The following is a 14130-nucleotide window of genomic DNA, read 5'->3' as shown; positions in this document are numbered from 1 at the left end:
GGTAGGGTTGCGGGTGGCGGTCTGCGGGTGCGGGTCGCGGGTAGTGAAAGCATGAAAGCAAACATGTTAATTCTGACTGTGTCTTTTGCTTACTTTACTTTAAATGTTACTTTAAATGTGCACTTTAGAAGAAAATGTAAAAAAGCGGGTCGCGGGTAGCGGGTCGGGTAGCGGTCCTGCGGGTCGCGGGTCGGGTGCGGGTAGCGGTTCTGCGGGTGCGGGTCGGGTTGCGGGTATCAAATTCACCAGAAAGCGGGTCGCGGGTCGGGTGCGGGTATGAAAAAGTGGACCCGCGCAGGCCTCTAGGCTAAGGTATCCTTTAAGCATATGAGCTCACCAGATGTACTTCACCTCAAAGCCAAGTGGGTCTAGCGTTTGTGTAAATCACAGACAGGGATGCCGTCACATCAGATAAAAAGTCCAGTTCTTTATTCCAGCTCCGACAAGTTATTAGGACACTTTAAATACAGCCAGACGCACTGGTGACATCAGCCCCTGATGAGTGCAGAAGAATGAAACGCGCAGAGCGGTGCCAAATGTGTCTAACATCACCTGGAAGTAAGGACGAGATCGTCTGGTTATGAGCGAGCAAGCATCGCTAGGGAGAGAGCGGATCCGTGCGGCTCTCCTGCTGATGAGTGAGCTGTACCTTGAGCATTTATTAGTGCGCTAGACAGCGCAGGGAGCTAATTGATTTTAATGTGTTGTGCAATGATTGGTTTTATGTTTTATATTATAACTTGTTGGAGCTGGAATAAAGAGATGCACTTTTTATCTGATGTGACGGTGTCCCTGTCTGTGATTCACATAAACGCTAGACCCACCTGGCTTTGAGGTGGAGTACATCTGGTGAGCTTGTATGCTTAAAGGCTACCTTAGCCCTACCTGAAATTTCAAAATGACACCCTGTGTATGTGTGGGGAGCTGCGCATAGGCTTACTGCACCTCCAGTGGCCTGGTGTCTGTCTCCGTTTGCCAGGTAAACTTCCTGCTGCCTACTTCCTTGGTTGACACAGTCAGCCATACATACTGGCGTATTTGCTGCCTGTGGGGTGGAGCCCGCACGCCAGGTTACGTCCTGACGCTAGCATGCGTAGTACACTGGTCTCCGGCAAATGCGGTCACAGGCAGCCCAATATGACATACTGTGCATGCACTGCACAGTATGTCCAGGTCGAAGGGCGTCAACCACACTGACCAGGAAGTAGGCAACGGGAGGTTTAATGGGCAAATGGAGCCAGAGCCGGGCCACGGGAGGTGCGGTAAGCCTATGCGCACCTCCCCACACACACACACACACATGGCGTCATTTTGAAATTTTATGTAAGGCATTCTTTAAAGTGAATGGAAACCGCATTGAAAAAAAAATGAAGCAAATACTTACCTAAGGAGAGGGAAGGCTCTGGGTTGTATAGAGCCTTCCGTCTCCTCTCTCGGTGCTCTCTATCCTGTGCTGGCTCACACCCCCCCCCCCCCCCCCCGTTTCAACCCCCCGCCGAAAGGGTATTTGGAAGTCTTTGGGAGCCGTGTCCTCCCGAAGACGTGCGGCTCCATACTGCACAGGCGTGAGCGTGCAAGAGAGCGTGCTTGCGCAGGCGCAGTACAGGGCCGCCCTTCTTCAGGAGCACTCGGGCTCCCTGAAGACTTCTGAAGCCTCCTTCGGCCGGCTAAAGCAGTATTTGACTAATTTAGTCAAATACTGCTACCGGGCGAGCCAGCACTGGAACGACGGGACCAGGAGAGGAGCCGGAAGGTTCAATAGGACCCAGAGCTTTCCCTCTCCTTGGGTAAGTATCTGTCCCATTTTTTTTAAATGCGGTTCCCATTCACTTTAAGGGGGTGAATCTGGCACAGTGTGTGTGACACGTGGGATTTAGAGTATCACGTGGTGGAGTGAAGTTATTGAGCTGGTTTACACTGTAATGCACTATGAGCAGCAGTCTTTCTTGTTTACTTCTAGCTCTGGAGCCAAAGCCAGCCATTAACAGATAACATTATACCTACCTGACTGTATCTTCACATCTGGGACAGAGTTATCTGAGTGGACAAGTGCTGTCAAAACTGTAAGATTTATGTTTTTTTCTGGAACTCTTGATAGCGAAAACACGGAGGACATTATTGGTTTTATGCAATTTACTATATCCGATTGGATGACTGGAGTGATTTAACCAGTTTGTATTTGTTTCAGTGTTGCTAAAATAATTGATGGAGTTAATTTAAATCCTAAAATTCTATTCATTCCACGCAGCAGTGAAAGTATCAGAACAATAAAGCTACCTCTTCCTCTGGAAGAACTGCCAACAATCCGGCCAGCTGTTGCCAGGTATCCAACAGGTACACCACTCCTATTCAACAATGGACACATTTCAAGCAAAGGACATGACACTCAAAAACCTGCACTAGGCAACAAGCTGTATTAGAGCTTACGCCATTAGCAGCTTCAATAGAGGCATCTTGTTTGAGATGAGTGCACTGCTTTTGACTTTAATCGTCAGAATTCATTGTGCTGTAAATTCTTGGAATGCTTTGATCTCTCTCTACTAGCAGAAAATATAGAAACTGAAAGCAGAAGTCCTCTGTTACTATCTCACACTGCCCCCTAGTGACAAGTGGCCATACATACACATTACAGCAGTACTAATTAGAAGCGAAAGTAAATGTAACAAAGAAGAAATAAAAAAAAATGTACTAAAATAAATGGGCCTGGAGCACTTGCAAGCCTCTAAATAAATTGGCTGCTAAAGGGTTAATGGACAATATGCAACATCTTCAGGGCAGAGCCCTTCCTGAGGATGGGCTCTGCCCAAAACATGTTGCGTTTTTTTTCTGATCACAGCTTTTTGAGTGCCGAGTCCTTTGCTCGAACTGTGACCATAATAATAATAATTTTGTTTGATTATTTCATTATATCTAATATAAAGATTTTTCCAACATGTCCGATCGGATTTTTATTGAAAAAACTGGATAATCGAATCTATTTTCTTGATCGAAAAAAAGATTCTTTTGAACTTTCATTCCATTTCGATCGTTTTTGTTGAATAAATGGGAAAATTAAACCTTTATATTGTACTGAATATGGACACCTAAAAGAGGAACTCCAGTGAAAATAATGTAGTAAAAAAAGTGCTTCATTTTTTACCATAATTATGTATAAATGATTTAGTCAGTGTTTGCTCATTGTAAAATCTTTCCTCTCCCCGATTTACATTCTGACATTTATTACATGGTGACATTTTTACTGTGGGCAGGTTATGTAGCTGCTCCTAGCTGTTTTGGCTGTTAGAGACAGCTGTAAACAGCTAATTCCTGTCTGTGAACATTGTTACATTGTGGCAGTTTGCCCAGAGTACCGCGGTACTCAGAGCTTCTTGTGGGAGGGCTTTCAGCACAAAATCAGTCATACAGCGCCCCCTGATGGTCTGTTTGTGAAAAGCATCATATTTCTCATGTAAAAGGGGGTATCAACTACTGATTGGGATAAAGTTCAATTCTAGGTTGGAGTTTCTCTTTAACTCTCGATACAGCATCCCTGAGACTTTCGGCACTGCTAACAACCACTACTTAGTAGCGCAAAATCCATTTAATATTTTCTTGTTTTGTTTTTTTCAGCAATCTACAACAAAATGGCCGGGCTTTCAACCGTCCTTTTCTTCGTATGTCTCACTTCGCAGGCAGCACTCACAAGCTTATCAGAAAGACATGTTCAGCCCCAAATAACTCCAATTGTAAGTGAACATCAGTTTTTTTTCTGTATATCTTAGTTACTTAACACCCATGCAAACAGACTAAAAGGTGTTAAAGTGGACCGGAATTCAGAACCTCCTTTCTGCTCTAAAAGATAAGCAACAGCTTAATAACTACTCACTTGAAGAAAAGGAAGAAAAGTATCTTATAAAATCTATAAATTATTTATCACAAATTATAAAAATATATAATAACTTGATTCTTTATAAAAACCAGAGCACTAGCTCCAATAACCTGGGGGACATGATCATCGACCTGTGGGCCCAACATTTGATTATTAGCATCATAAATAGGTCAAACAGTTTGAAAAGCTGGAGCTCACAGCAAAAAATAGGCCTAAGTAGTGTGGACCACAAAAAACAGTTCAGATTCAAAAAAGAGGTATATGTCTGAAGTGCACAAAGATGTAGAATCCTGAGCAATCCAAAATAGTATCATAGATCCAGACAGAACACTTCCCTAGTATTGCAGTGTACATAGATAGCAGTAGGTATTCCTCATCATCAGAGTAGCAGTGTTCCTGGGTAGACAATATATTCAGTACAATCACCAACTCAGGTGCCCCTTCTTTGTTCTTCAATCATAATACATAAGCGAAACTCATCAAGGCATCACGACATCCATCAAACATACTGTTTACGTGACCGTTAACCTCAAAATCAGTTGTAGTATAGAATAGTATAGGATATAGCTTAGGAGATCACTGTGTTGGTAATCAACAGGTAAGTGGATATACAGTGCAGAAGTCCGCCAGGGATTGTTCCCTTATGCAGCTCTCCGTTAGCCTCAGAATCAGTTGTAGTATAGGATATAGTGTAGGAGATCACTGTGTTGTTAGTCAACAGATAAGTAGATGTACAGTGTAAAAGTCCGCCAGGGATAGTACCCTTATGCAGTTCTCCAATCCATATAAGGTCACGTGATGGAAGATATAGCGTAGATGTTATGTGAACTCAAAGTATGGGGGTCCCGTGATGGGCTGTATTACTGCCTTTGTACATTGCCCTCAATTAGGTTGGTGATGGGAAAATTAGTGTCCATCCATGTGCATATCATCATAATAAGGTGCATAAGATGCAAGAAGATACTCATCCGCTCTGTACAGATCGATGTCAGTGGTCCCCCAGGTGGAGCAATGCTACTGGTGGGCGATGAGCCCTGGTTTGCCGACCGGTTTCCCTGGCAAAGTCGCCAGCATCATCAGGGCAGGCTCATCATACAATCCCGTCTGCACGAATGCCGGCCTAATAATGGCGCCCGACGGCCCAAGGACGCCACACCGCACGCGGGTCCGCCCCACGTCCGCGCGTCACAAGGTTGCGCGCGCAGGTAGGAGGATAGAGTCCGCGTCGGCGTAGATGAGCAGCACGTTTCCACACCCCACCGAGGGTGCCATCTTGTGGCCAGAGTAGAATTTGCCAGAGATGAGCTGTTCCCAGCTCATTGGCATGCCTCAGAGCGGGAAGGGGAGAGCGCGCAGCTCTAGGCGAAAGATCGCCTTTGGTGACGCCCCGGGGCCGCCTTGGCACCATATCACTGGGCTCCCCGCACATCACAAGCCCGCCACATGTGACCCATATCGGCCAGGCCGAGGGGACGCCACCAGGGGGGGTGGCGCGCCACGGAAATATAAGCCCATCACTGTTCAAAAAGGACATCGATGAGCAAAGAGTTATAATAAAAAAATAAAAAAATTAAAAAAAGGTCAATCAACTATACCCTGGAGCACAAGCTCCCATGTCAGGGGCATAGGTTAGACATCTCCGGGCACACCGCACCCCCGGGGGGCCAACCCCACAGCGCAGCCGCACCAGTTCCACATGGCAAGCAAGGGGAGAGCACGGAAGGAGACCCAGGGGGCCATAGCATCAGCGCACGAGGGGATTCACCTAAAATCCAGTCTATTCACCAAATAAACATGCAATTATACTATACTCTAAGTACACATCTCTATATAAATTAAATTATACACAAATCACATAATCACCCAATGTATCAATAAACACAGGTATCCTGTGTTTATTGATACATTGGGTGATTATGTGATTTGTGTATAATTTAATTTATATAGAGATGTGTACTTAGAGTATAGTATAATTGCATGTTTATTTAGTGAATAGACTGGATTTTAGGTGAATCCCCTCGTGCGCTGATGCTATGGCCCCCTGGGTCTCCTTCCGTGCTCTCCCCTTGCTTGCCATGTGGAACTGGTGCGGCTGCGCTGTGGGGTTGGCCCCCCGGGGGTGCGGTGTGCCCGGAGATGTCTAACCTATGCCCCTGACATGGGAGCGTGTGCTCCAGGGTATAGTTGATTGACCTTTTTTTTTATTATAACTCTTTGCTCATCGATGTCCTTTTTGAACAGTGATGGGCTTATATTTCCGTGGCGCGCCGCCCCCCCTGGTGGCGTCCCCTCGGCCTGGCCGATATGGGTCACATGTGGCGGGCTTGTGATGTGCGGGGAGCCCAGTGATATGGTGCCAAGGCGGCCCCGGGGCGTCACCAAAGGCGATCTTTCGCCTAGAGCTGCGCGCTCTCCCCTTCCCGCTCTGAGGCATGCCAATGAGCTGGGAACAGCTCATCTCTGGCAAATTCTACTCTGGCCACAAGATGGCACCCTCGGTGGGGTGTGGAAACGTGCTGCTCATCTACGCCGACGCGGACTCTATCCTCCTACCTGCGCGCGCAACCTTGTGACGCGCGGACGTGGGGCGGACCCGCGTGCGGTGTGGCGTCCTTGGGCCGTCGGGCGCCATTATTAGGCCGGCATTCGTGCAGACGGGATTGTATGATGAGCCTGCCCTGATGATGCTGGCGACTTTGCCAGGGAAACCGGTCGGCAAACCAGGGCTCATCGCCCACCAGTAGCATTGCTCCACCTGGGGGACCACTGACATCGATCTGTACAGAGCGGATGAGTATCTTCTTGCATCTTATGCACCTTATTATGATGATATGCACATGGATGGACACTAATTTTCCCATCACCAACCTAATTGAGGGCAATGTACAAAGGCAGTAATACAGCCCATCACGGGACCCCCATACTTTGAGTTCACATAACATCTACGCTATATCTTCCATCACGTGACCTTATATGGATTGGAGAGCTGCATAAGGGTACTATCCCTGGCGGACTTTTACACTGTACATCTACTTATCTGTTGACTAACAACACAGTGATCTCCTACACTATATCCTATACTACAACTGATTCTGAGGCTAACGGAGAGCTGCATAAGGGAACAATCCCTGGCGGACTTCTGCACTGTATATCCACTTACCTGTTGATTACCAACACAGTGATCTCCTAAGCTATATCCTATACTATTCTATACTACAACTGATTTTGAGGTTAACGGTCACGTAAACAGTATGTTTGATGGATGTCGTGATGCCTTGATGAGTTTCGCTTATGTATTATGATTGAAGAACAAAGAAGGGGCACCTGAGTTGGTGATTGTACTGAATATATTGTCTACCCAGGAACACTGCTACTCTGATGATGAGGAATACCTACTGCTATCTATGTACACTGCAATACTAGGGAAGTGTTCTGTCTGGATCTATGATACTATTTTGGATTGCTCAGGATTCTACATCTTTGTGCACTTCAGACATATACCTCTTTTTTGAATCTGAACTGTTTTTTGTGGTCCACACTACTTAGGCCTATTTTTTGCTGTGAGCTCCAGCTTTTCAAACTGTTTGACCTATTTATGATGCTAATAATCAAATGTTGGGCCCACAGGTCGATGATCATGTCCCCCAGGTTATTGGAGCTAGTGCTCTGGTTTTTATAAAGAATCAAGTTATTATATATTTTTATAATTTGTGATAAATAAATGTTATAGATTTTATAAGATACTTTTCTTCCTTTTCTTCAAGTGAGTAGTCTATAATTTATGAGTCTCAGACTCAAAGGAAGCACTCCATTTGTAAATTTGAGACCCACAGAGTGAATACAACAGCTTAAAGAGAATCTGTATTGTTAAAATCGCACAAAAGTAAACATACCAGTGCGTTAGGGGACATCTCCTATTACCCTCTGGCACAATTTCGCCGCTCCTCGCCGCATTAAAAGTGGTTAAAAACAGTTTTAAAAAGTTTGTTTATAAACAAACAAAATGGCCACCAAAACAGGAAGTAGGTTATAGAAAATACATGGAAAATACATCCATACACAAGCAGGCTGTATACACCCTTCCTTTTGTAGCTCAAGAGATCATTGTGTGTTTCTTTCCCCCTTCTGCTCTCATGCACTGAAGTTTCAGGCTGCTCTTTTCTTCTTGCAAACAGCTTTGCCCTTGTTTGTAATTCCTCAGTATGTGAAAGCCCAGCCAGCTCAGAGGACGATTTATCCAGCTTGTAAAAGATAAGAGAGAAGAGAGAATCTGCCATAATCTAAATAACACACAGGCAGTGTGCAGTGAGGTGCCTGGAGGGGGGAGATTCATCACAGAACCACAACACTGAAGAACTTCGCAGCCTTCCAGACACAGGCCGACAAGTCTGACAGGGGAAAGATACATTGATTTATTACAGAGACTGTGATAGCAGAAAGTGTTGCAGTAAGCCAGAACACATTAGAATAGCTTTTGGAACTTGTAGGATGATAAAAAACAGGATGCAATTTTTGTTACGGAGTCTCTTTAATAACCATTAAAGTAGAAACGTTCATTGTTACAAATTACAATAAATCTCCAGTGTGTTTACTTATGTATTGTTAAGATCCTGTATTTACATATTAGCTGTGTCTGTTAAGGACTACTGAATTTCTATGCTGGCACAGCTGAGAGATCAAATTACACTTGTGATTACCTGAAGACAGGGGGGATTATACAGGCTCTTCTCTCTAAAAACACACAGTGGATTTCTCTTTATTTTTCTTGTCTCCTCTGCAAGAGTTCAGGTCTACTATAAAAAGAAGCCTGAGGAAGGGCAAACAGCCTGAAACATTGTGTCAGTTATTGTCACTGTATATGTTCTGCTAAATGAATGAAGATTCTTATGGAATAACCCTGGATGGCTTGAGCCCCTGGTTTCTTGTAAATTGTCTGTCAACATCCATAAAAACAGATACAAATACCTTCTTATGTAATTATCAAATTTCACATAAATATATTAGCACATTAAATTGCAATTTAGATAGGTGCCACTTTATGCAAGTAGTAGGGACAGCCATACTATCCCAGGAAAAGTATATTAGTAGATACACACTTGTTCTACTTATATGACATATATATTGTACTGTCAACATTTTGATTTCAGTGAATTTTATTTTATATAGTAAATTAAGAGAAACCGGTTTCAGGCATTTTCCATTTTTTACTGCTTTTGACTGAAGCCAATCCTGATGTCATTTCCTCCCTTACTCTTTTCTTCTCCTAGAAACTGCACTGTCGTATCTAGCTTGCTTTGTAAACACATGTGACACAGCATAGATCAGATTTCAGCATCTCACTGAACTGCCCTCAGCCAATCAGTGAGGAGCAGGAATGTAGGAGGGGAGATGACAAGCTTTCATCTCGTCGGCAATGTACCAAATAGAGCCAGGCTGACTGAGATAAGATTTATTACAGCGAAAACATTTATGATTAGATTGGGATGCTTGACATGTCAGGTTGCAGGCTGGATAATAAACACAGAGCAGTGGGTAAATGGAATTTGGTTTTGTGGCTGACAATTCCGCTTTAAAATTGGTTTTATGGGGGTGCCACTTGGGCAAATTTTTTTTTCTCCACCATCCAAAGAACCAATTAGTTGAAATCAGTGGTCTTTTTTTCCCAACCAAATAACTGTGTAACTATGGTATAGTCATGTGTTGTTGTCCATCTGGAGGTCATAAGGGATTGATCACCACCCTTGAAAATCAAGACGTTTCATTAACACAGATAAGGGAAAGAGGCGTCCAAGGTGCATACATTTGTGGGAACTCGCCCACTTCCTCAGGCCAAATAAAGTGCCTACAAACATCAAAAAGGCATTTTATTTGGCCTGAGGAAGTTGGCGAGTTCCCACGAAATGCGTTGCCTGTGCTTTGTAGTAATAAACAATTAATCCTATGTGAATTTGTTGTCATTGAGGTAAGCCACCTCATTTTTTCCTTTTTATTATTGTTTTTAGTGTATTTTATTCACCTTGGGTGCCTCTTTCCCTTATCTGTGTCCTACTCCCGCCCATTTGTGAGGGGAGTTCCATATACCTGATCCCTAGTGGTAACAAACCACTCTATAGGTGATCAGAGTGCATGTGCTTTTGCAAGAGAGCGACCATCTCCAGGTTCCCTGGTAAACACGAGTGTGCCCCCTGTGCAACCCACCTTTGTGAGAATTCTTCATCTGTCCTTTTACTACCAATTATCAAATACCGTGACACACTGCACCATTTGGGTTCCCGTCTGTGTGTTTTTTTAGTGTTTACACTTATCTCCAATGTTTCATGAACATTCATTTACTCAGGAGGGCAGCTACAGAATAAGCAAGTGTTGGGGTGTTGGCATACTTTACAGATGGGCCTCCTGGTTGTAAGGGTTTCCATGGTGGAAGGGGTGTGAATGTTGGGGATCTATACAAACCTATAGTGTATGAAAGGACCACTACCATGACAAAAATTCTAAAATTTAGAACCCATACATATGGCATACATTTCACCCAGAGTACAATGCACTCATGGGCATCCCCAGCATAGGGCAAGAGGGGTCAGACGCCCTCCCTTTCCCCAGCCAACAGCCGTTCCCCCTGGCCAAACAAACCAGTTGCTTCCTGGCAGAGCTGATGTGTATCTTCTGCCCCCGTTCAGTGGTGCCACCACCGCTGCCTCCTTTTGTCCCACTGCTGTGTCCCATCCCCACTGCCTATCATGTAACAGGCAGCATTACTCAGACCTCCGATCAGCCGATGACCAATGAGAAACGGGCGCTAGTACCTCCTGGACACTGCAGTGACAGGGGCGTTACTAGACTTAATAGGGTCCCCCTGCAAAAACGATAGCATGGGGCCCCCCTGGTTCCCGAACCCCATGAGGGTCACATGATTGGGAGCCAGTGAATGGCAGCAGAGAGTAATCTGATTTGAAGCAGCATCTAGAAGCAGGAAAAATTACAGACATTCCTGCTACTTGTTACTCTGCATGCAGGAGGAGGTGGCAGGGACGCTTTTTGTGAGGTTTTTTTGCTAATTGGCTGCACTTGCGGTTGGGGAAAAGGAGGAAGAGGAGGGCCTTAAAGGGACTCCGAGCAGTGCAGAAACTATGGAAAGATGCATATCATTTTAAAGCTCTCTTTCTCCTTTTTCCAATGATATATAAACCGCTGCCCTACGCCTTTTAGTTTTCTTTATTTTCGCGATTGAAATTGCCGCGGCCGCGATTTCAATCGCGAAAATAAAGAAAACTAAAAGGCGTAGGGCAACGATGTAGGCGTCGTCAGAAAGAGGAGAAAGAGAGCTTTAAAATGATATCCATCTTTCCATAGTTACATTGTATTACACAGGTCGACTTTTTCTGCTGAATGGAGCTGCTGACACTGGGGAAAGTGTCGTCCTGTGTAATACAAGTAACTATGGAAAGATGGATATCATTTTAAAGCTCTCTTTCTCCTCTTTCTGGCGACACCTAAATCGTCGCTCTACGCCTTTTAGTTTTCTTTATTTTCGCGATTGAAATAGCGGTCACGGCAATTTCAATCGCGAAAATAGCGAAAACTAAAAGGCGTAGGGCGGCGGTTTATATATCATTGGAAAGAGGAGAAAGAGAGCTTTAAAATGATATGCATCTTTCCATAGTTTCTGCACTGCTCGGAGTCCCTTTAAGCCTCCGCCCCCCCCTGCGATGGCAGGGGTCGCAGGGGTGATTGCTACGCCCATGCGCACAGATATGTGGAAGTGATGTCATATGTAATTTCCGCATATTCAGCGTGGTGTCCACAGGGGTACCATATGTCCACTTCTCACTGGTCGCCGGGTGATCGGAGGTCTGACACTGCCTGTTACATGATTTAAGCAGGGGGACGAGAAACAGCAGGTGGGTGGAACTGATCTGAAGGTGGGTGGAACTGATCTGAGGTCTGGAGAGTGGGGTGGGGATCCATGTCACTACCTAAAACTGGGGGCACAGTCACCACCTAAACTAGGGGGGTCCCTGTCACTAAACTTGAGGGGTCACTGTCTTTACCTAAACTGGGGAGTCCCTGTCACTAAATAAACTAGGGGAGTCCCTGTCACCAGCACCTGTGTCGGAGGCGCTCACAATCTAATCCCTACCATAGTCCTAGTCTAATGCAGGGGTCCCCAACCTTTTTTAGCCCAGGGCCCGCTATCCCGACCAAACTTTTCTCTCTGGCCTGGGGGATGGGGGGGGGGGGGGAGGGTTAGTGGCGGCAGCCCCCTCCCCCTTCTTCCCCGATTTGGAGTGTAGTATATAGGTAAGTAGGTATCTAGGTATAGTTGCCCCAGTATAGGTAGCTAATACAGTTGCTCCTGTATAAGGACTATAGCTGCCCAAGTATAGTTAGGTAGAATAGTTACCCCAGTATAGCTAGCATAGTTACCCCAGTATAGCTAGTATAGTTACCCCAGTATAGCTAGTACAGTTAGCCCAGTATAGCTAGTACAGTTAGCCCAGTATAGCTAGTACATTTAGCCCAGTATAGTAAGTACAGTTACCCCAGTGTAGCTAGTACAGTTACCCCAGTATAGCTAGTAAGTTAGCCCAATATAGCTAGTACAGTTAGCCCAGTATAGCTAGTACAGTCAGCCCATTATAGCTAGTATAGTTCCCCCAGTATAGCAAGAACAGTTACCCCAGTATAGCAAGTACAGTTACCCCAGTATAGCTAGTACAGTCAGCCCAGTATAGCTAGTATAGTTCCCCCAGTATAGCAAGTACAGTTAGCCCAGTATAGCTAGCATAGTTACCCAGTATAGCTACTATAGTTACCCAGTATAGTTACCCAGTATAGCTACCCCTTTATTGCTAGTATAGTGTAGCTAGGATAGGTGCCCCCTCCCCCCACGGCCGCCGCTCCTGTTACCTTATCAGCGGGTGGCCGCTTCCTTTCTTATATTACCCATAGCCCAGTGGCGTAGCATTCGCTATAGCCACCATAGCGTTGCTACGGGGCCCCTAGCCACAGGGGGCCCGTGCGAGTCGGGGGACTTTTTTTTTTTTTTTTTTGTAAATTATGATGCCGTCCGGCCTGGGCACCCCCCCCCCCGATAATTTTACACCAGTGCCGCCACTCGCCAGGCTCCCCTGGCCCCCCTCCTCTGATAAGGTGGCTGGTGGTGAGGAGAGGGACTATGTGGCGGCGCATTGATCCTCCCTGGCGGCCGGGCCGACACTTACTGTATAGTTCCGGCTTCCGGCCAGCCAGGGAGGGAGAAGGAGAGCTGCGAGGCTGCGAGGAGGAGAGCGAGCGGAGCACGGTCACCGACCCGACCCCACGCCACGCACAAAGCATTTATTGTGCTGACGCTGATGGAGCTGGAGGTGGGTGGAAATGGGGGCCGACCCGGGGGGCTTGTTGGCTGCTGCCATGTGCCACCTGTACCTAGTCCGGTCTGGCCAGCGGCCATGATGCAACCTGTGCTGGCTGGCTGCTGGGGGAAGGGGGGATAGGGCAGGAGAGTTGCTGGCTGCTGGGGGGGGGGGGTCATGGGGGAGAAAGTTGCTGGCTGCTGGGGGGGGGGGGGGGGGGTTCATGGGGAGAAAGTTGCTGGCTGCTGGGGGGGGGGGGGGGCGAGGAATGGAGGAATGAGTTGCTGGCTGCTGGGGGGGGGGTTATGGGGGAGAAAGTTGCTGGCTGCTGGGGGGGGGGGGGGAATGGGGCGGGCACATATACCCCTGACAACATATACTGGGCGCATATACCCCTGACTACATATACTGGCGCATATACCCCTGACTACATATACTGGGCGCATATACCCCTGACTACATATACTGGGCGCATATACCCCTGACTACATATACTGGGCGCATATACCCCTGACTACATATACTGGGCGCATATACCACCGACTACATATACTGGGCGCATATACCCCTGACTACCTATACTGGGGACACTGGCTGTTTGTCATTATGTGCATTTACTGGTGAAAAGCTGTCTCTTATTATGTGCGTTTACTGGTAAAAAGCTGTCTCTTATTATGTGCGTTTACTGGGGAAACGCTGTCTCTTATTATGTGCATTTACTGGTGAAAAGCTGTCTCTTATTATGTGCGTTTACTGGGGAAACGCTGTCTCTTATTATGTGCGTTTACTGGGGAAACGCTGTCTCTTATTATGTGCATTTACTGGTGAAAAGCTGTCTCTTATTATGTGCGTTTACTGGGAAACGCTGTCTCTTATTATGTGCGTTTACTGGGGAAACGGTGTCTCTTA

At 46.1% G+C, this 14130-nt stretch overlaps 1 protein-coding gene across 4 annotated transcripts in view; it reads left to right on the top strand.

The window, feature by feature from the left end:
• The window catches only part of LOC137570379 (adhesion G protein-coupled receptor F5-like), a 271619-nt gene that overhangs the window by 22281 nt on the left and 235208 nt on the right, over positions 1-14130 (top strand). For all 4 annotated transcript variants that reach the window (XM_068279056.1, XM_068279057.1, XM_068279064.1 and 1 more), the window contains exon 2: positions 3610-3725. In XM_068279056.1, coding sequence (XP_068135157.1) covers positions 3610-3725 — 116 coding nt within the window. The remainder of the gene's footprint in view (positions 1-3609; positions 3726-14130) is intronic.

The sequence above is a fragment of the Hyperolius riggenbachi genome, chromosome 4, assembly GCF_040937935.1.
Source record: "Hyperolius riggenbachi isolate aHypRig1 chromosome 4, aHypRig1.pri, whole genome shotgun sequence".
NCBI lineage: Eukaryota > Metazoa > Chordata > Amphibia > Anura > Hyperoliidae > Hyperolius > Hyperolius riggenbachi.
This window is presented reverse-complemented; position numbering and strand designations above follow the sequence as displayed.